General features: G+C 40.8%; 2 protein-coding genes across 10 annotated transcripts in view; both read left to right on the top strand.

Annotated features, from left to right (window-relative positions):
• Positions 1-20226, top strand: part of mef2aa (myocyte enhancer factor 2aa) — a 115314-nt gene extending 95088 nt beyond the window's left edge. For 5 of the 8 annotated variants that reach the window (XM_061774152.1, XM_061774150.1, XM_061774155.1 and 2 more), the window contains 4 exons: positions 4457-4641; positions 10476-10605; positions 10716-10839; positions 14496-20226. In XM_061774152.1, coding sequence (XP_061630136.1) covers positions 4457-4641; positions 10476-10605; positions 10716-10839; positions 14496-14835 — 779 coding nt within the window. In that variant the 3' untranslated portion in view covers positions 14836-20226. The remainder of the gene's footprint in view (positions 1-4456; positions 4642-10475; positions 10606-10715; positions 10840-14495) is intronic. The other 3 variants (XM_061774156.1, XM_061774151.1, XM_061774157.1) reach the window with 1 other exon arrangement.
• The window catches only part of LOC133478277 (multiple C2 and transmembrane domain-containing protein 2-like), a 63409-nt gene continuing 54266 nt past the window's right edge, over positions 14719-23861 (top strand). Inside the window, exons 1-2 of one of the 2 annotated variants that reach the window (XM_061774138.1) lie at positions 21236-21378; positions 21509-21584. The gene's annotated coding sequence lies outside the window, so the exon portion shown is untranslated. Of the gene's footprint in view, positions 14858-21235; positions 21379-21508; positions 21585-23861 lie in introns of those variants that run through there. The other variant, XM_061774140.1, reaches the window with a different exon arrangement.

Genomic DNA, 23861 nt, shown 5'->3' with positions numbered 1-23861 from the left:
TTGCAAGTTGGAGTGTGTGAGCCAGGCGAGTGGTGATGAGGGTGGTGTATTTCCCACATTATGAAGTTTTGGAGATTGGTTTTCCCAAACTGGACACGATTAACTTTTAATTGAGGAGCCCTGCTGTAGGGTTACAATGTTAAACACTGTGCGTAAGAGGACCATGGCAGCTTGCGCTTGTTTTGCGCTGTGGTCAAAAGTGGGAGTCAGCGACATGCACCTGTTGTTTGGACCGAGTGCCGTCTCCCTCAGGCTTCACTGTCAGATGACCATTCCTGACATACCTGTCCCTTTTCACAAGTCGTAATACAGTAAAGAACGTTATTCTTGGAACATAGGGACTGAGCCTTACTCAACATTTATTATTAGTTTGTGACTTTGGAAGAAACAGAGTAGTTTCCCACAACTGCAGCAGTATGGTAGAAACATTAGCGCCATTTACGTCTTGCTGCTAATGTGCTGTGCTGCGTCAACCTAACTTGGTATGGTTCTATTGACGCCACATGACTGGTTCAGCGCGGAGCAAATCGCACTATTATTGGGTATTCGTATTGTCTGTTCAAACATGGGCGAATACAATCCATAGAAGTTGATTGATGGCGTCTCAAATGTTTATCAAGCAAAAGTTATTTTGGGATATTATCTTTATTATTTTATTATCGCCTTGCCCCTCCAAGCTTTATCCAGAGAAGTGCGCGCTGGATGCAGTTTTTGCTTTGCGACGTCACAACATTCTGTTTCAGTCTTTGTTTTGACGACAAATGTCTTTCAGCCCAGAACCTAAAATGCACTTTTGGGCCATTTTCGGCGACAGAATTTTCTGTGCATCTCTAATATTTAGCTTCGGACACAATACAATCAAGTTTTATAATAGTTTTTCCTTCTCTTTTTGGAGCCACTTGATAGAAATCTATTATTTGTTCTCTACGTTATTAGTCATCAAGACATTTATAATGGGTCCTCGGTTTACGAAAAGGTTCCTTTCCTACCTTAGCGAGGTAACTCCAATTTCTACGGAACTGATACTCTACGTTAACTCGACAGTCATAATTACCGTAAATATTTGTCGGAAAGACACTTCTAGGGACTAAAACAAAACCATCCAATGAAATCATTAAATATGGTTGGTAACCGAGCATGCTTTGTTGTACCGCCGAACCACGTATTCTTACGCCGGCCAGCAAACTACTGTAGTTCCTATGTTGGGACCGTCATAAACTGAGGATACCTGTAGTTGTTTGGCTAAACCTGACACATAAAAGATGTCACCATACTACATCCATCTGCCCATCTTTTATACCGCTTGTCCTCACTGATATTCTTGCAAATACTGTACATGTAGCATAAGCTTATCAGGAAATGTTGATTTGCAGCTAAATTTGCCTGCAAATTTGTCAGCGAGTATCAGCCTGGCCTTGATGAACAACAAAAAGGCTGAGGGTGCCATGCTACTTTATTCCCGCATATATTGGAATGAATACCAGGAATGCAGAGATGTTAATAACATTACAGTGAGTATCTTACTTTTCATCCACATGTGCATAATAACTTAATGGGATTGCACAGCATAGCATTTATTTGCATCTCACAAAGAGTTTCAATCCCTAAGTAGAAATGGTAATAAAGAAATATTTAAATGGTATAATACTAACAAAAGTTGGTCACAATTTAATGCCAAACAACTTAGGTCCTTTTAAATGAAAGTAAAGAGAGGTTTTTCAGAGTTGCCCAGAAGAGAGTAGCACAGCCGTTCCAAATGCAAATCACTGCCATCTGTCTTCATGATGAAGGTACACAAAAGCCTTTGCTGGTTTCAAGTAGAAAGCCAACATTTGTGGCAGGGTGAAAAACAATTGTTTATTTATTGGTTGCTTTGGGGGCAACGTGTCTGACTCAAGATAGAATGAAACATCAGTATTACAGCTTTATTATTCGATACTGACACGATTTTATTTAAACCATTTATTAATATTAAAAGAAATAGTTTCTTTTTAAGATTGTTTAACTTCATATATAGTATATATGAATAATTTCGATTTAAAGGGGAGTTTAAACCCCGATATAACGGATATCGGATAAAACGGACCGTTGAGAGTGAACAATGTGTCCAAAAATAGTTTCCATTTGTCACTTAAAATGCCGTTAAAATGCCGTTGACAAAGTCTGTTGGTTCCAGAATAGGCCGCTGTTTTTTTACTGGAGCTTTTGGCGCAGGCAGAGAATGGGGCTGACTTATTTCCGGGTCACAGATATACAAAAATAATAGATCCAACTCCAAAAGACATGCCTCATGTGTCTATGTGGTGGCCATGTTGAATGTGGGACATTGTCTATCTATTGTCTATTGGACATAGACTCGCAGCGCAGAGAGAGAGAGAGAGCTGCATGGAGGCAGTGTTGACTCTGAGGAATACAAAAACAAGTTTATATGTGCCCTGCGATTGGCTGGCAACCAGTTCAGGGTGTACTCGCCCGAAGATAGCTGGGATAGGCTCCAGTACGCCCGCGACCCAAGTAAGGATAAGCGATACAGAAAATGGATGGATGGCTGGAGTCTGGAACATACTATTTTTTGGTAAATGACCAAAAAAAACAAACAAAAAAAAAAAAGCACTTCAATGTAACAGACAATCGGCTATATCAGATGACCCCCGCCCTTTTTCGTCCATTCTATTGAGGTTTCATTGTGTATTGGAATATATTTCAATGACCATGATATCATCTTGAAATTATGTGTAATATTGTTGTAAAAATTGCTTCGCCTTGCTCCCTAATCTGATGTCCTCTGCAGTTGAGTTCATATACTCCCTAGGCTACTACAGGAGTTCAAAATTGAAAAAAACAAAACAAGCAAGCACCAGGCCAAGCCAAATATCACATACATGCTGTACATTACAAGTAGGTTTGCTATTTACTGTAATACATCAATGCCCTGCCACATTCCCTCCCAAATCTGATTCATACCTTGTATTACTTGTACAGTTTTATTGTTTACAATCCAGTAGTTGAATAACTTTGACCAAGTGTCTCAAATAGCGCCGCTCATTGATTTGTCTTGAAATACTTGTTTTCACTGCTTGTCACAGCGTGGCTATTTCTAGGGGCCATCTACTCCACAGTTAAAAGACTGCAGTCAATTCTTACGTGATCAAAGTCCCAGCTGACAGCTGCTTGTGTACATGATGTTGATTCAGCTGTGTGATACCATTGTGGCCTTCATAACTGTTTATTTGAGCGGCAATTGTCACCCGGTCCTTATCGTGCAGTCTGAAGAAGTCTATTGTTCCATTATGTTCCTCACGCAAAAAGAGCCACACAGTTGTGCGTGCACACACACACACACACACACACACACACACACTTGGACATGCCCTGCAAACAATAGCGTCAAAGTCAAAAGTCAGCGACTTGGTGAAGTGTTACTGATCTGTTGACGCGGTGCCAGATACCATTCATTCTTCCCCCTTAGTTTTACGTAATAGTGTAACTTCACTCAGGCCATTAAGTAACTTTAAAGCGCTTTAAAGTCACATCTATAAGAGGAAGCACATGCCGCACAGCCGTAAAACTGTGCCGATGTATATTTTGTTTGTCCAACATCACTTTCTAAAAGGTGTAGGGCTGGAGCTATCGAATATTTTTTTTATTTTATTATTCTACTGATAGGATTATCCCATCGATTAATCGAGATATAGGATTAAAAAAAAATTATTTTTGTTGCACGTTGCTTTAGAATAGACACACCTACTGAAAAACTCTGCGCAAGCAGACAAGCATGTGTAAGTTCTATTAGGTTTTGCACTTGCTGCACGCCCGTAAGACCATCGCGCTGTGCATTTTTATTTGATTTGTGTTGTTTTTTCCACCCAACTCAAGTTGCCTAAAAATTTAAAGCCCTTTTTTTTGTTTTGTTTTTTTGTTTTTGTTTTTAAGTTAGACAAAAAAATTTAAAAAAACTGGGTTGGTTAACAGTAACAGTATTACTCTGTGAAATATTCATTCAAAATAACTTTAGCATTATAAAATGGCAATAAATGTTCAAACTGACGTGAAAAAGTAAATGTGTGAGCGTCAAAGTGAGAGTCCACCAGGGGCATGCTCACTTTGTATTTCTTTTAATTCTTTTTATCTGGCTGTAATGGTTTCAGTTGTTTTGTTCAAGCGGTTACGGTACATTTGCCGGGAAACTGCCCCTTGTCTCCAGATGCAAAATAAACCACTTTAATGTAATCATTCACACTAAAAAATAAAAGGCTCATCAGTTTTGAAATGGACATTTTATTTTTGTAACTGTTCGGGATAATTATCCACGCCCATTAAAAATTCCCAGAGGGTTGAAAACACTTAAAGCTGTGTGGAAAAAAACACCACGGTCGCCTTGATGACTGCGACGGTTGCCGGTCACGCTTTGTGCTTTTTGACGACGTGTTGTTGTTGCTGTGTTTCTCATCTACAGGCAACGGCTTCACCAACCCCAGGGGATCCCCGGGCCTCCTCAGTGCACCCAGTGGCAACGGCCTGGGTAAAGTCATGCCCACCAAGTCTCCGCCGCCCCCCGGAGGGAGCATGGGAATGGGAGGCCGCAAGCCAGACCTGAGGGTTGTCATCCCTCCATCTAGCAAAGGGATGATGCCCCCACTTGTGAGTAGATCGACTTTTAATATGCACCACATGGACAAAGGTATTCGGCAATTACAGCTACAGGCATTGACAAATGGTAGACAAGTCCTTAGACTTCCTACCAGTTTGACAGTTTGTCTATGAAGATCTTCCACCCTACGGGCATACATGTTGGGACATACCAATGCTTTCTCCTAAAATTGGAAGCAAAACATTCAGACTCAGCATTGAAGTGCTAAGCACATACAGTATGGTCTCCACTCTTCTTCATTGTTGTTTTTAGTGTGTCTTTGATGCATTCAGTATGGCATGGATTTCCACCGTTTCTGCACTCTGGTAGCTGGGGTCTTGTACGATCCCTATTTGATCATTTAATTGATTAGCCCGTGTGTCGCACCCTTTGTTTTGGTTTAAATTAGATTTTCAGTGCTTTGTGAGCTTCTATTAGTGCTGTTTTTGTCTGAAAAATCCCCACCGAGACAGGTTGTTGCTCGAGTACAGTAAAGCTTAATCAGTTATTCACATAAACACGAGGCTTCATCTAATCATGCTAATGGAGATGTAGAGTACCTTGACCACACGGAACACCTGGGGCTACATTAGACTCGCTTTTTCTGGATTTATACTTCAGATCCAAGTACACAATATATACCCCATTGAATGCCTGTATCCGATGCTTTTGAATGTCTGTTTCCATGTACAGTTCAAGTGGGACATATCCCACATGGCTGCGCTTACATTCACAGGACACATTGAACAACCTGCATGCGCAGATGCCCAAATAGCACATAGTAAATGTTTCAACAAGCAGCAAAACCGGGCAATGACAACATGCATGTGAACAATAATACACAAATAATACAAATACACTGGAACCTCGGTTTTCGTGATTATTCCGTGAATGTCAGAATGTCTGAAACCTAATCGTATGAAAACCAAATGTAATGTAAATCCAACTGCTCCATTCCAGACACACAAAAATATGAACAAAAATTCTTTATAGATAATAATTATAGCTTTTTTTATATAGACAACGGTGTAAGATAAATACAATTGACTAATGAAGTGGAGAAATGAACTTCTAACTTCACTTTTTACGTTTATTGAAGACTTGATTGCATATGGAAAATAACAAGGAAGGGGGAGAAGCAATTGCTATGGGTTCTTTCTTGAATTATATCATCTTTCTCGCCTTTATCAAATGGCTAACACTCAAAACTCTCTGTCGTATTGTATCAAAAGGGGTCCAACAGACGGCAAAGGGGTATTCCACAATGCAAACTTTTATTAACAACTGAGGGTAATAAACAACCCTCTCGGTCTGCTTGTTAACACACGGGCAAGTTGGCGTAACACTGGCATAACACATCGTGTCAAAGGTATGGCCTTCAAAACAAAAAGCACGGCAGTATAACAACACAGTTCCACCACACTTTCTATGGGCCGTTTATTTTGAGTTTGTGACTTTTGATAGAATGTGTTACCCGATGTTGCCAGCGTGGAAGCTTGCATCGTGGAATGCGCTTTTCCATCAGCTGAACCCTTATTACACAATTTAAGAAATGCGTCGGATGAACGTGCGGGATGATGCTCCCTCAACAAGAAACAAAGGCAGACTGAGTCACGATTGTTTTGGTCCGAGAACCGAGTGGATGTACGCAAACTGGGACAAAGTTTCGACAAAGAAACTTGTTGAAAACTAGGGCATACGAAAACCGAGGTTCTACTGTATTAAACGTTACGATAGTGTTCAGTTGGGCTGGGTTGACTCTTCCACCTATTGATATAAATTAGGGTAACCTCCACATTACTCCATTGGCCACTGTTGGCAATTATTTAGCTTATTTAATGATAGACACTCTTTCAATTTAGCATATTTAGACTGCATTTGATTTCGCTTTTACTGTAGTTTAGATTCTTTTTCGTGGGTGTTTTTAATGTGTTTACTTGTGTTGTTTGGACAGATGTGGGTCTGTGTATGTCACTAATTTCACTGACATACGCATTGCTGATGGATATTTGATCTGTCAGTCAGATTGGCAGATGTGGGATACATAGCAGATTTTTACCCACATTTGGAAGAGGCCTGATTTTGATGTGAAGATATCCAATTACATTTGTTGATTTGCTGATTGTAAGAAATTCACTTTAGCATGGAGCTACAGTGTTCCTTACTGGAGTGAGTCAGGTTGCGTTTTAAGAAGCAGGCTAGTGGGTTGTGTCTGAGCCTTTCAGATGCACACAAGCTTTTCAGGGGTTGGCGGCTGTGGCAGGTCTGCAGACAGCCTGTCATTACACCGTAATGGTATTAAATTAATCACATCTCGGAATGACAGTGTGTAGATGAAGACTTAATCAGGGGGCAAGGGTGTGAGCCAGATAATATCTTGTCGCCCTTGTCACGTCTTACTCACGCTATTGATTGAGTGTGGGTATTAAGGCAGCCCTGGCCTGGTCAACGGAAAAATGGAGTAGGTACAGTACAGTGTAAGTAGAAGTACCAACCATATTTACTCAAATAGTGGTCTGTTTGTGTTTTGCACTTGGGGTGCATCGGTACTGCTAACCCACAGCACAACTTTTTAAAATTAAATGTTTGTCAGCAAAAATTTCATTTTTTTGCAAAGTTTCAGTATCACTGGTGTACTGAATAATTAAACACTTTTATTTCAAGGTAACAGTTCTTAAACTCAACACTTTCAAATGGTAAACTGCCTCTTAAAACTTGACTGCTCTGCTTGGGTGGTATACTGTATGTGACATACATCGATCCGCACACCAACATATTTGAGTAATTTTTCGGTGATGAAATGCTGCATCCACTAGTGAAAATACAGTCCACACTTTTACTGTCCTAATACTGCCATTTTGCACACACCTTTTTTAGATTCAATGTTCAACTTAGAGTATCTCTGCCCGTGGTTGTCATGCTAACAAAAGTTGTAGTCTGCATTGGCCTACAATAGAGGGGGAGTTTAGCCAAGCTGAAAACAGACGGGGAAAAGTGTGCCTTAATTCTTAATCCTTGGGGTATTTTGATGAAAGTATTCAGACACAACAGGTTTATTAAAACCACGGCCAATATCTGAGTATCTCCAGTATTGTATACTGTATAAAGCATCGCAGTGAAATATAGCTGGAATGCATTCTGTGCTGTCTTTTTGCAATCTGCGCTGCTGTTTGTCTTCTTTGTTGCGGGCCTCCAAACAACTTTTGCAACTCTACACCCTCACCAGCCGCCATTCACACTCCATTGTTGTGGCCACACGTGTGAAGTAAAGACGTATCACATCTGGCACTTTTTGCACCGTCGCAACAGACAAAATTTCTGCATCAGCCCTTATATAAACTGGTGTGTTATCTTCAGCTTTGCATCTCTTCTCCATTCCTTTGCTCTGTCGAGAGCAGTCAGAGGAAGAGGAAATGGATTTGGTGAGTTTTGCCTGGGCAGTCAGCTCACTTGGAGGCGTATAGTGCTCAGACTGGAGATGTATTTTTAAGCTGGGTATAGTCACACATTTTTACCATCTTAACCGATTTTTTTTAAATGTGAGCAACCCCACACATAGGGTTGGGCATCGTTTGAATTTGAGCGATTCCGGTTCCGATTCAGGTTCCTTAGTTCGATTCCAGTTCCAAACGATTCTGAATTCCGATTCTTTTAGGGGGCTGGGTCAAAAAGGTTTGCAAGGTTTAAATAAAGGGTGTCCAAATTATGAACATCCATTTTCCTAGCAGGCTGCAGCATAGACTAAAATGAACATTTGACTCGAGGTTCTTTATATCCAGTATCAATATCAAACCTATGAACTAAAAGGCAATGTGTGTTGAACCAACCCAATTGACTTAATATTCATTAATTGTTTCAGCGAAAAGTTAAATACAGCAGTTAAAATAGTTATTTTAACAGTTTTAACTATTTTATTTAATTGTTTCAGTCACGGCGGCACGGTGGACGACTGGTTAGAGCGTCTGCCTCACAGTTCTGAGGACCGGGGTTCAATCCCCGGCCTCGCCTGTGTGGAGTTTGCATGTTCTCCCCCTGCCTGCGTGGGTTTTCTCCGGGCACGTCGGTTTCCTCCCACATCCCAAAAACATGCGTGGTAGGTTAATTGACAACTCTAAATTGCCCGTAGGTGTGAATGTGAGTGTGAATGGTTGTTTGTTTATATGTGCCCTGCGATTGGCTGGCAACCAGTTCAGGGTGTACCCCGCCTCCTGCCTGATGATAGCTGGGATAGGCTCCACCACGCCTTGTGAGGAGAAGCGGCTCAGAAAATGGATGGATGGATGGATGTTTCAGTCACCCTACCCACACCTGCCCAACCCTACCCACACCTGACCTGGAAAAATATCAGTGTGTTCTCTGTCTTGTCTTATTGTAACTTTGTGCATTGCTAACTTTGATCATAAGGGAGTAAAAAGTGAAAATTCAGCCCGATTGTCAATAGGCGTGTATTGTCAATAGGCGTGTACCCTGCTGAAGGACTTGTGATTGTAAACATTGAACCAATTTAACATTTACGATAGTTTGCCCCAAATAGCATGGAGGAAAAATCCCTCTTAATATACCCCACAACACAGGATATTTGCTCAAGGTAATCTTTCAGAGACATCTGACAATCAGGCCTTTGTTGATTTTGATCGTAAGGGGTGAAAATGCTCACATTCCTCCTGATTGTCGGTATGTGTGTAACCTGCTTAGGAAGTGCCTGCATTATTATTATGTTGTGAAAAAGAAGCCATTTTGCCACTGCATGTTTCTGCTTTTTGGGTTGTGAAAATTGCCTCAGCCTGTTCAGTTGGCTCCACTCCACGCCCGGAGTGTGAAGGGCTGTTGGGTGCTTTTGTGTGCGTGTTTTTACTTGTGTAGCATTTTCAGAACATCACACAATGATTTTTATTTTTATGTTTTTTTCAGGAAGATTAAGTGACCTCATCTACAATGAGGTCATTGTGTCAGATACTGTACATGTTGAAGTCATCTGGCCTCAGAGTGCTGGAACAATGCGAGGAAGCTGTCAGCATGATGATGATGATGCTATGGCAGTTGCACACGTTTGTTACATTACATTGGCCATCAAGTCAGCCATTGATTGCTGCCGCATGGCCGCAATATGCCATGTTGTTTGGTCTGGATTGCACGACGCGGCATTAAAATACAGCCAAAGTTGCATATTATACGACTCCATGCCACTAAATTCATCAGAGTCCCTTAGGTATTGCACTTCAATGCATGACATTTTAAACAGAAAGTTCATTGACTTGTGCAGTTTGTGTTGGCTCAAGTAAACGCCTTACCATGGCAAAACCAGAGGTCAACAGCACCACCGTGTGGTCGCAGATAATTTTACATCCATTGAGACAATAGAGCGGCGGGAGCTTCAGTTGTTGCACGTTCACTCTGATAGTTCTTAGATTTACCATTATTTGACTCGTGTTTTAGTGGCTTTAAAACTTAAATAAAGACAAATTCATTGTGTGTTTTTGACATACTTGGCAAATAAAGATGATTCTAAAAAATTATCAAATCAATTACTCACTGATAATTTTATGCATAACATAATTGCAACATTGGTGGTTTGTTTTGTAAGGCAGCGTTTCGTGTTTTCAATTTATTTGTTTATAGTTTCCCTTTAGATACCAAATCAATAAAATAATAATATTATTATTACTACTACTTTTATTAGATAATAACACATGCCAAACTGATTTTAAATCACACATTCAGCAATGAAAACATAGTCGCTTTAGAGCAACGCATGCATGTAAACTACGACTACTACTACTACTACTCCTACAACTACAGCTGTGCCTTTACTACTGTATTTGTTTTTGTGTTTTTCTCACTGCAGAACACCCAAAGGATAAGCAGCTCCCAGTCCACCCAGCCACTGGCCACTCCAGTGGTATCTGTCACCACACCCAGCTTACCTCCACAAGGACTGGTGTACTCTGGCATGCCCACCTCCTACAACCCTGCTGGTAAGCCTGGTATTGCTGGGTTAGGGTCACACATTGACTTTGTTTCATGGATGGTCTTTTGTTGTTGTCAAGATTGAGAGTTTTTCTACTTGTTTTTGTTGATTTTGCAGAGTATTCCCTGAGTAGTGCAGATCTCTCCTCCCTGCAGGGCTTCAGCTCTCCCGGGCTGTCGCTGGGCTCCATGTCAGCATGGCAACAGCATCAACTGGGCCAAGCAGCGCTTAATTCTTTGGTGTGAGTAACACTCTACCTAACAAAGAGGGCACGCTCTCCAGATGGTACAAAGCAAAACAACACCAGCATTTTAGACTTTTTTTGGGCATATTTATTTCCCCAAATTGGATTAAGTCCCAAAGTCTATAAGCACTGGGCATTCAGATTTAGAAGTCTGTCTGTTTTTTTGTTTTCCACCCTTTCATTAATAATTAAGGAGGTCCTTTAACCCTCTTGTTACATTTCGGCTTTGGGATGCCACAAATGTTTGTGTCAGTGCTTAATGTATGCATGATAAGTCATGAATAAAAGAACATTATTAATTTAAAAAACAATTAAGAATATGTAGAGTTAAAATGGGAAAATAAGAAAAATATGATCATTTAAAAAAATATATTTACATTTTTTGGGGGAATTTAAAAAAAGTGGTTAATATGACCTGCAACATAAAAACAGTGTTAAATATCCAGCCTCATTTGTCTCCCCTCCCAAAAGTACACTTTAACAGAGTCTGCCTGTTTTAACCAGCAATATATACAAACCCCAATACCATTGAAATTGGGGGATTGTGTAAAATGTAAATAAGAAATAAATAACAAAATTACAAATCCTTTTCAACCTATATTCAATTCAATACACTATAAAGGCAAGATATTTCATGTTCAAACTGATACATTTTATTGATTTTTTTGTTTTTGTTTGTTGTTGCAACTATTCACTCATACCTGTGACACATTCCAAAAAAAAAAAGCTGGGAGAGGGGCATGAGGGGCACTGTGTTACATCACCTTTCCTTTTAACAACACTCAATAAGCGTTTGGGAACTGAGGACACTAATTGTTGACGCTTTGTAGGTGTAATTATTTCCCATTCTTGCTTGATGTGCAACTTCAGTTGCTCAACAGTCCGGTGTCTCTGTTGTCATATTTTGCGCTTCATAATGCGGCACCCAATTTCAATGGGGGAGAGGTCTGGACTGCTGGCAGGCCAGTCTCATACTCACAATCTTTTACTATAAAGCCACGCTGTTGTCACACGTGCAAAATATGGCATGTCATTGTCTTGTTGAAATAAGCAAGGACGTCCCTGAAAAAGACGTTTGGATGGCAGCATATGTTGCTCCAAAACCTGTATGTACCCTTCAGCATGAATGGTGCCTTCGCAGATGTCCAAGTTACCCATGCCATGGGCACTAACACACACCATACCATCACAGATGCTGGCTTTTGAAGTTTGCGCTGATAACAATCACGATGGCCCTTATCCTCTTTGGCCTGGACATGATGTCCATGATTTCCAAAAACAATTTGAAATGTGGTCTCGTCAGACCACAGTACACCTTTCCACTTTGCGTCATCCATATCAGCTGAGCTTTTGGCCCAGATAAGCTGGTGGCGTTTCTGGGTGTTGTTGATATATGGCTTTCACTTTGCATGGTAATAGGGCTGCACAATATTTAGTTTGAGCATTGTCATTGCGATGTGTGTGTGCACAGTAGTCACATCGCAGGGTCCGCTGTGATGTTGGTGTACTGTAATATACAGTCAATCAACTGTAATATTAAAAGTGACCAGCAGAAACCTGTTTGGACATGCTCAAAAGATTAAAAGATTGTACCGTACACCTGCTGCATTTCCTATTTCGCTCTTCAGAATGAAACTAGGCAGGCACGCGGCAGCTGTTTGAGTGCGTGAGGTGCGTTCAGGGCCACTGCGTAAATGGGAGTGAATGTGTTCTTTTGTAATACAGTACATAATTGTAAAAATTTATTGCAAGGAAAAATATTATTTGTATCAGAATGCTTTAGTTAAAACACTGTATAATCACACTGATAATATGGAATTTATTTTGTTTTGGAATATAGGAATAGATAAATGAATCAGCTCCAGCATACCCGTGACCCTAATGAGGATAAACGGTGTAGAAAATGGATGGATGAATGGAATAGATAAATTATTTTGTCTATATAGTCAGCCAGAGCTGCGAGAAATGCAAAGCAAACAACAAATTTGTCCCCATGTTTTTGAGATTGTTGGGTAAAAGCTGCAGCTGGCTACTAGAGTGGACTGAATGGGTGGCAACAATGGGGAAATGAAATGCCAGTAGTTTGAGAGTAATAGCCCGTTGGCAACATATTGGAAAACAAAACAAAACACTTTGAACCAGTTTGTTTTGGACCGGTGAACTTAGTTCAAAATTCGGAACTATGAACTAAATTTTGAACTAGTTTGCGTAGACTGATGCGGCATTATTTCACATTGTAATCTATATCGCAGGTTTATCCATCCATCCATCCATTTTCTGAGCCGCTTCTCCTCACTAGGGTCACGGGCGTGCTGGAGCCTATCCCAGCTGTCATCGGGCAGGAGGCGGGGTACACCCTGAACTGGTTGCCAGCCAATCGCAGGGCACATCGAAACAAACAACCATTCGCACTCACAGTCATGCCTACGGGCAATTTAGAGTCTCCAATTCATGCATGTTTTTGGGATGTGGGAGGAAACCGGAGTGCCCGGAGAAAACCCACGCAGGCACGGGGAGAACATGCAAACTCCACACAGGCGGGGACGGGGATTGAACCCCGCACCTCAGAACTGTGAGGCTGACGCTCTAACCAGTCGGCCACCGTGCCGCTATCGCAGGTTTAAAAAAAATAAAAATAAAATCACAATGTCATCTTTTTCCAGTATCGGGCAGCTCTACATGGTAGAGCTTTAACTTACATTTATAGATGTAGTGGCAAACTATGTTAACTGGCAATGGTTTTCTGAAGCGTTCCGGAGCCCACGTGGCAATATCCTTTACACAATGATGCCGGTTTTTATTGCAGTGCCGCCTTAGTGATTGAAGGTCTTGGGCATTCAATGTTGGTTTTCGCCCTTGCCAATTACGTGCAGAGATTTGTCCAGATTCTCTGACTCTTCTGACAATATTATGAACCGTAGATGATGAAATCCCTAAATTCTTTGCAAATGTAGGTTGAGAAACGTTGTTCTTAAACTGTTAGACTATTTGCTCATGCAGTTGGAATATTCCAAACAGTTTTTTTTTTTTTAGCATTCGTCAAAATGGTTCAAATCCATCCATCCATCCATCCATTTTTTGAGCCACTTCTCCTCACTAGGGTCGCGGGCGTGCTGGAGTCTATCCCAGCTGTCATCGGGCAGGAGGCAGGGTATACCCTGAACTGGTTGCCAGCCAATCGCAGGGCACATAGAAACAAACAACCATTCGCACTCACAGTCATGCCTACAGGCAATTTAGAGTCTCCAATTAATGCATGTTTTTGGGATGTGGGAGGAAACTGGAGTGCCCGGAGAAAACCCACGCAGGCGGGGCCGGGGATTGAACCCGGGTCCTCAGAATTGTGAGGCTGACGCTCTAACCAGTCGTGCACCGTGCCGCCAAAAAGCTTACAGCACCTGGTATTCCCAGGCTGTCTCCCATCCAAGTAATAACCAGGCCCGCCCCTTGCTTAGCTTCCGAGATCGGGCTTTCTCAGGGTAGTATGGCCGTAAGCCACATGTGGTTCAAATCCCCCACATATAATGAATACAGTGGTAACTTAAGTGCCGCTACTTGTAAGTTTTTCTTACTTGTAAGTACACTGTGGTGGAAACAAGTCTTAAAAGTCCACTTTTGCATGATTCTCACATGTTGTATTTGTCCCCTCCCAGCAGCGGCGGAGGGCACCTACCTCAGGGCTCCAACCTCTCCATCAGCACGAACCAGAGCATCAACATTAAGTCGGAGCCCATCTCACCACCGCGAGAGCGCGTCACCTCCTCCGGCTTCCCGCCCCAGCACCAGCAGCACGGTCCCGGCCGGCAACAGGAGGGCCTGGGACGCTCGCCCGCCGACAGCCTCAGCTCCTCCTGCAGCTCCTACGACGGCAGCGACCGCGAGGACCATCGGGCGGACTTCCACTCGCCCCTCAGCCTGGGCAGAGCCCCTCCGGCCGGCGACAGGGAAAGTCCCTCTGTCAAGCGCCTGCGCATGGATGCGTGGGTGACATAGAGCGGCGGTGGGTGTGGAGCAGGCAAGAGCAAAGGGTCCTTCTAGCTAATGATATCTTTATTCAACAACCCCCCGGTTTAGTTTGTAAATGAAGCGCAGGTACTGACTGTCAGACAGGAACAGTGAGGCGTTCAGAGACAAACATGTTACACTAGATTGTTTGAAGTCATCTGACAATTATATTATGTCGTTGCTGTTTTGCTGTATTGCTCACAAACAGAGAGCACGCTGAGGGCCACCGTTTTTCGAATCATGCTGTAAACACTCACTCTCCTATACACAAAGATATGTCAAGAGGCCTCTAATTTATTGACGTGGAGTGGAGGGAGAATTTCAAATGAAGGAATCCATTGCAAAAATGGTGTCGTGTTCATGTTGCTGTTAAAGGGGACATATTATGGGAAATTGACTTTTGAATTGCTTGAACAGTAGTCCCCACACTATTCGCAGAGGATAGGACACAAGCCCTGAACAAACGTGAATAATGGACACTCCTCCCAAAATGTTTTCATTAATCGACACTATTTATAGTTTAAAATATAAATATACCACAAATTATGATCCAAAACCAAGCAGATCTTTCAACATTGCCCTTAAAAAGAAAGGGCTTACAAATGATTTATTTGATTTTGAAATAATGCAAAAAGAAGTGTACTTGCATGTGTGGCAATTACTCTCCGTAACTTGTGTGAACAACCCAGGCTAAACCAAGCTCCCTCAGTCAAGATATACAATACTTATTTGGCACCAATTCTTATTTAAACACTGGGCTTCTTTGGAAAGTCAGATCTCCTAACCTGTATACCACCTCTCCTTTACCTTTGTGGAAAAGGTCATCGGGTCATGGCGAGACGTAAAGATGCTTCTTTTTGAACATAGGAAAGAACAGCACTGTTTAAAATGAATTTGACTGCTCTTTTCTTAACCAATGTCGTGTGATGGAAAGTATTGCTGATGTAAGTCTCTAGCGTGAAACTAGTATTTTCCAAAGATGGACTGCAAATAGCGCTCCTTCGATCCATGCATGCTTATTATATTTTTTTTTCAATCAGGTTGTCGCCAGTAGTGAGAATCAAGAGGCTAAAGTTATGTTCATGTGGAAATTCACTGCCCCCAATAGTCTTTCTTAAATGTGAAATTGGCATTTATTTTCTAGTGGCCTGAATCTTGGACTACGAAATGTCTAATGTTAACATTGTTAGGAATTGTTTAGTAGCATAAGGGTAACTTACTTGCAATTTAATGCGTCTTCTCCATAGGTCTTTTCTTTTGCTTCTGTACATTTGAGCATCTTCACGTAGAATCGGTAAACTTCATTGGTGCCCTTTGGCTTAAATATGGCTGCCATGAAGGATTATGGGTAACACCATTTTCATAAGTGGTTGATCAGGATTAATCTATGATGGTTAAAGGTTGCATCGAGGCACCAAAAGAACAGAAAGTTCCTAAGTAAAAAAAACAGAATTTGAAGAGGCCTGCAGCTTTGGCGGCATCTTGTGGCATTTCACAAAGAGCACAAAAAATTTCAGTAAATAGCTGGGGAGTGATTTCACAGGAAAAAACAAAACAAAACACAAATAGGTGAATTTGCCAATAGTGAACCACGAATAGGCTGGGGATTACTATATACAAATCGTGTAAAATGACAAAACCAAGTAAATGTTTAGTGAGCTGCCAAATTGTGTCTGCAAGCAAGCCATTCTGATTTTGCCGAATTGTGACATCCCAAGCAGGATAATTTACATAACACAGCCCGAGTTTCTCACCCAAGACTTGGCAGCCAAAATGGGTGAATCGCCGCCATTTTCAAGCGACAGTCAGACCACACAGAAACTATCATGTCAAAGCCAAAAGCTAAGCAGAGCTGCAATGTTCTTCAATGCACAAATTGTCCACTGTAGCTTCTGATAAGCAGCAAATAGTTGCATGTTCAGTGAAGTTGTCGCCTTGTAACCCAAGTGTAATCTAGCAGTCTTTATGGTGAGGGTTTTTACAGACTCTGGGCTCAACAAGTAGCCACTCCCTAAAGCGGTTCTCTTTTTGGCACACCCCGCAGTAGAGGGGACGGGATGAGCAGTGGGTCATTTGCACTAGACTGGACCGCTCCCTTGAATCAGGCTGAAAAGAGGGTCTCAAGTGTGGTGTAATTCTTCATTCTTGGGGTGAAGAGAAATGCGTACTATGTCTCCTTTAAAGTTAAACGAGTATGAAATAGGGAAGTACTGTAAGTGTGCAATGAAGTTCAACCTGCCCAATCTTCATCAGTAATAGAAGCCATCAGTAATACTCTTCTTTTGCAAACACCCGGATTTGTTTACCGCGTCATCTCCAACTTAAAGCCATTCTTTTCTATTCACAATTGTTGAGCCAAAACCTTTGGTTTCGTTTTGTAAATAGCCACTTGAATAGAGTCTTTCGCGGGAGTGTGCACTACTATCTAGGAGAAAAAAAGCTATATATTTTTGTGGATGAGCACCAAATTGAATGCAGTGTACTACACTTTAAAAGGAGAACACTTGCTGGTCCGTATTTGAATTTGGATCTTTTAGTAGCCAATGAGCTTTTACTTTGTCATAAATACACTGCTGTCATGTCATCCACACATCGACTTTTCATCTAACGCAGTGTTTCTCTTATTGGCCTAAGTCGCATATTTTACTTTAGGAAAATCAGACAGACCACCAAACCAATATGTCCCAAAAGTATATACACCGAAATAAGGATGCGTTTGTCTCAATTTACTCACAGATTTACTAACTCTGCGCCTGTCAGGTTGAACGCAAAGCTATTTTTCTCTTGTATGATTGGCAACAGGTGGATATACAGTTTAATTGTACCTTCTGCCAGCATTTAATTGTTCTGCCTGTCACTGTATGTTGCTGGCATAGATAGATAAAGATACATTATTTGTAGTAAATAAATCATTATGTCACAGTAGTTGGGAATCACGGATCTAATGTAATTACAAATGGATCACGTGCCAAAGCCTTGACTCGTTTCCCCTCTCTATCAGCACACAAATGACCGGCGTCAACATGCTGGACAAACAATCCACTTTCAGGAAGCGTCGCTCTGCACTGGCCGTGCGCTTCAATCTTCGCAGCATTAGTCCTCAGTACACAGCCCCATGGTGATCTATGCAGTTTTGAAGCCCACAGAAATCACACACATGATCCACATACAGCCTCGTAAGTGCCACCGCTGCATGAATTGATTTAGAAAACAAATACACATACACCCGATTACTGGTACAGTGGAAAGTCTAACACAATCTAAATTTCCACATCGGAAATCATGGAAAGTCAATTAATTTGACTCAATAAGCCATTTTTACCTGTCCAGGCAATGTTTGAAACAACATTTTAACATCCTGTAACAGTCAAACAAGTGCAAAGAGACATTAAACAACTGTATAATACAACAAAACTACTAGGTAGAATTTATTTGTGGATGCAGTTGATATTTAACTCCACAGCTTGACACTTTTGTATGTATGATGCAGTCCGTTAAATTTCCGCTTTTATGGTTTCTATCACAAATTTCCTCTTGTCGTCACTTCTACCATTCTGTGATGGCGTCACAAAAAATGCCAAAGAAAGCAAAACACACTGGTGGAGAATTTGCAGTGTGTCAAAATCACCATTCGTCATATTATACAGTATATCATATTACATATTTCGGTCATCACGGTCATTGTACTCCAAATTTTGCAGACCCTTTTACATAATTCGATGATTAGCTATTCGTCCTGACACATTGATGCCTCACTAGTTTTCAATTTGTTTTACTTTTGAACACAACAAGAACATTTTGTTTAAATTCCAAATTGTTCCACTTTTTGAAGTGTGTTGGATGTTCCATTGTATTCTTTAGAGCAAGGATGTGGAACCTACTCCATATATATATATATATATATATATATATATATAGAAATATAGACGTGAGCCTTGCAATTGTAAAATCAAAAGCAGTGACAAATTCAACTTTACCACGTTGCGCCCATATTAAATTGCACAGACAGAATAAGATCATCTGTTTATCTTCTCCCAAATGTCGAGGATACCTGCTTCAAATTGGGGCTTCTTTGTCGAATTCCCTCGTTGGAGTTTGCTTAAAATACCTGCTTCAAACCAAAATGGCCAACTTCCTGTGCAATTCGGGGCATGGGTCCTTGAGACCTTTTTGTGCTACTTGCTACGATAGACAAGTCCACCCAATTTCATGTAGATCAGTGCAACTGGTGTCGGGGGCTAATTTTCGACAACTTTCCAGGGGGCGCGACTGAGTGAGTTTTGGGGGGGGTTGTGTTAGGGACCCCTAAAATACATTTTCACCAGGATGCGCACACTTGCCAATATACTATAGGCGAGTTCTCAGCATGTTGAAGCCCCTCAAAAGGCGATTCAGCCGTTGGTAGAGACAGCAATACCAATTCCAACTGTCATTAAAAAGCCCCAAAACCAATTCAATTCACAAATGCTCATAATGTATAATAATTACATATTTTTTCCATACATTAAACATAGTCAATGATACCCCTTGGCTGCTTTAAACAGTATACAGCAGGTGAAACTAGCAATAATAAAGCGACCCCCAACGTAGCAGCACACACATTTTTTTTTAGCACTTGATGCCATTTTACTCTTATCAGGGAATTTTCTAGTATCTATATGCACATGTAGGAAATGCCTTATCCCAAAGATATACAACACCACTCAATAAAATCCACGCCTCACTTATCAAGAAGAAGAAAAAGCACAAGGCCAATACATTGCGACGCACTCTTGCTCCTCTCTAAATGATGAATGTGAAAAGGAATCACACTTATATATATATATATATATATATAGTGAAAAACACAAACGTGTGTGTTGTTTGCTCAGTGTTTGTAGTCCCAATTAGTTGACTTAATAAATAAAAGAAGCGGTTTTTCTCGGTTTGACTGCTTGGACCGTTTTGGCGGCACAAGCTGGACTTTGTTGCCAAAAATGTTATTTGTTCTTTTCCAAAAAAAAAAAAAGAAAAAAAGAAAAAAAAGAGGAATAAATGTTAAGTTAAACAACATTTTATTTTATTTTCATCCTATAATAAAGAAATATCCAAGTGAACTTCGTATTGAACAATTCAAATTCTATGCTATTAGATATTTGTTGTACAAAATTTGTATTTTTCAGAAAAGTACAAATATTGGCTTTTAATGTGTTATTTAGTTTTTAGCTTTCTCTTACTGTGTATATACATGCATAAAAAATGACAAACGCTGACATGGCATTTGTTGTTGTGAAGTCGCACACACAGTAGCAAACTTGTTTTAACACAGTGTATGTTCAGTCTGGACATGATGTCTAATTCATCTTTGACGTGCCCATTAAATGCATTTATTGGCCTGAAGCACTATTATTGTGTGTACTCACAAAACTGCATCTGCAAAGATCTTCACACACACACACTCACACACACATATTTTTTTTTTTTTTTTTATTTAAGCACATTTATTCACCTTTACATGTATAAAAATCATAAAAATTAGTTAACAGTACCGTGTATATAGAAAATAGCCCTGTTCTAATGCTGTTCCCAAAGCTACAGGTGCGTCTCAATAAATAAGAATCATCTATTTTAGTAGTTGAATTCACTACACAGAGATTGAAATATTTTATGATTTTATTTTATTTATAGTTTTGATGACTATTTCTTGAACCTAAAAAAATAATAATAAATAAATAACGGTACACAAGAAACAGTGAAAATGATTTTCAATATAGAAATTTGATAGAAAATGGCCTTCTGAAAAGTATTTTCCTACTGTGTTATTGATCTGGACAATATACAAGTTTAACTGATTGAACTGTTAAAATAACTGAACGTTTCTCCAATATTGTAATGTATTGAAACCCTTAAATTCAAAGTGTGTAATTCTGAAATTCATTTCTATTTGCCTTTAATATATTAGCTTAATTTACTGTGGTCTGAGACTATTTTTTTAAGAGACTTAAAATGTACTTCAGTTTAAAAAAGAAACAAACAAGCAAATGTATTATTTATTTTCACTTATTAAAATTCTGGCCTTTCCAAACAATGTCCATTTGTGATTGACAGTAGCCAATGCAAACTCTTGACTACATAAAAGGACTATATGTAATAATAATATTACAATTTTATCAAATGTTTTAAATGAATCAATACCTACGTTGTTTTTTTTTTTACACATTTGTAAAGGCAAAATGTGTGAATAGTGTGTAGGTGTACCTAACGATTTGGCTGTTGGAACAACAGGCATTGGCATGTGCCCACGCATGTGAGGAATTTTGTTGTACTTTCAGTATCCGGCCTGCTAGTGGCGCTGTGATACCTCAAAAAGTTATAACATTTTGGCCTCGTGGATTCGTGTCGAAGAAGAACGGAACTGTTGAGGTAAAAGGTTATAAACTGGTTGTAGTTCCACCACGCGGCCTGCGAGTGACGCTGTGATACCAGGGATCATTTTTTCCCACTTGGACACTGAATTGATGACGTCGAAAAAGAAAGGATACGAGCGGTCACGTATGGAAAACGAAATTATAAACCACTGAACTTGTGATTTAGTTGATTTTAATGCTCCAAATTCAACAATGAAAGATGATCCACCTTGAGCACAATGCATGTTAATGACTGGCAATTTAATGTGTTTAAGTATTTATTCCAGAACACCATAGCAGCTGTAGTAATATGAAGCATTACTCGAGCATACGTTGAGGACAAGTGAACAGGTAATTAAATAATTTGCACAATTTTAATGCGCAGTGCTAAATGGCTTTTACATAGATTATATATGGACTAACAAAAAGGCTTGTAGAAAATGCATGGATGGGGGGGGGGGGGGGGAGGAGTAACAACAACAACAAAAAATACAATCCCTTTGTATGTATTTAAAGAGGTTAAAAAAAACAGCTAATAATATATATTGCCATTAACTTGCAGGGATTCCCAACCTTGGATCGGCAACGATGTTGGCAAAATATTCAAAAAGAAAAATGTAGTAGTATTTGTAGAATTAGTGGTCATAATTTGAATGATTTAAAATAAACATATAATGAAGGATAAACACTGTATAATGGATGGATGGGTGGATTATAATTATAAATTCAAAAAATAAATCAAGCATCTTAATTTGCCTTTAACCTGACTTGTGGTTCCATAAGATGATGATTCAGTATGATGCGTCTTTAAATTCTAAGCAGAGAGAAAAAAAGGGGTTTATGTCGATCCGCTGTGTATCGAACATGTCAAATCTATATCGTGCTATCAGGTGCATGCTCGTGACTCGCATTTCCTCAGACCAGCTGTGCTGCGGGTGGGAACACGTCCAGTGTGCATGTGTCGAGTAACCAAGTGGGCTTTGGGCCTTGTTTGAGTTGCGGGAGAAGGGGCTACGGGCCACCTGCCGGAGGGGCTTGCCCTGTTCCAATCCTCCCAAATCCCACCTTTCAACCGGGAGCCAAGCCGGGGTTCTTTCGTGTGGGCCTGATCCACCGCTAAGACCTGGGCAAATATTGAACAAGCTTGGGCCCAGACTCAAACGCATCTGTTGTCATACAGTCTCCACTCTACTGGCGGCGTAGACTGAGAAGAGACACAGTTGAACACCGGCGGGTCTGTCGCATTCACTTTTTGTGTGGATGGGGAAAGACATAGTATATACTTTGCAAACACAAATGATAAGTAAACAAACATGGGAGGGGAAGGGGGCTGTGTGGTGGTAGAAACGCAGCTTGGTAGGCCTGAAGAGACCGAGAGATTGCCAACATTTCATATGCCGCCGTCTTGTCACTCTATCCGTCCAGCAGTATTTCTGGCTAGTCGGGAGGGAGAGTTTCTCTAGTAAAGCAGGACTACACACGCACGCACGCACGCACACACACACACACACACACACGCAGACGCAGAAAAAATGCAGTCCAAGTTTAACATTTCCCTCCCTTCTGATCAAAATCAGCAAAGGCCCCGATTGTTGAATGTCTCAAAAGCAGTGGTTCTCAAACTGGACTCTGGGGACCTCCATGGGTCCATGAGCCATAGTTTGGGGCTCTGCAAAATAGTTTGCAATGTATGATTATCACATCATTGTTTTAAAAAAGTGCATATAGTACCAACAAATGGAGACAGGCACACAAGTACAACAAACTTAACAAACCATTTACTCCTCCCTACCTTAGCTTTGAGCCGAATAAAAAGTTCTATGATTGTGATCAAATAAATAAAGTGGGTGTGAAGGCACTATTATGGCCTCTGCTTTCATTATGTAGAGCAACAATTCTTTTGTCAGAGTGCTTTGCCATGAGGTGCCATATTGAACTTCCAGTGACCAGTATGAGAGGGTGTAAAGGCCTTTTCACACCGCACTTAGCAATGTGCAGCGCACCGTCAACAAACCCATTCATTGTGTATGTGCTGCAAGGATGGAACGCCGTGTCGCGGCTCAACGGGCAAGGTGGGCTTTTGCCACGACACGTCATGTCCTCCAATTAAAAAAATGTTTAATACGAGAGCGGTGACGTCAGAAGCCGCATCCAATAAGATAGGGGCTGGCGGAGTGAATTCAGAGTGCTAACAGCAAAAGACTAATCAGCGGGAAAACCCTCCCTGTTATTTCCAGGTTGGCTGCTACGCAAGCACTCCCAAATGTGAGCAAGCTTGCAACAGTGCACTGTTGTCCTTGTGCGCTGCCCTGCGGCTAATACCAAGAAAACCAATTGCAGTGTGAAAAGGCCTTAAGAGTGATGACACCAAATTGAACACACCTGCTCCCCATTCTCACCTGAGACTTTTTAACACTAACGAGTGACATGACATTTACACTTAGGGGTGTAGTCACTTTTGTTGCCAGCAGTTTAGCGCTGAATGACTGTGTGTTGAATTATTTTGAGGGGACAGTAAATATTGCTGCAGGGCCATTTCTTCAGTGTTGTCCCATGAAAAGAAATAATAAAATATTACACACTAAAAAATGTGAGGGGTGTACTTACTTTAGTGAGATACTTTATCTG

This window comes from Phyllopteryx taeniolatus, chromosome 5, assembly GCF_024500385.1.
Source record: "Phyllopteryx taeniolatus isolate TA_2022b chromosome 5, UOR_Ptae_1.2, whole genome shotgun sequence".
In the NCBI taxonomy this organism is placed as follows: Eukaryota; Metazoa; Chordata; class Actinopteri; order Syngnathiformes; family Syngnathidae; genus Phyllopteryx; species Phyllopteryx taeniolatus.
The sequence above is the reverse complement of the archived record's forward strand: the minus strand, read 5'-3'. Positions and strand labels throughout refer to the sequence as shown.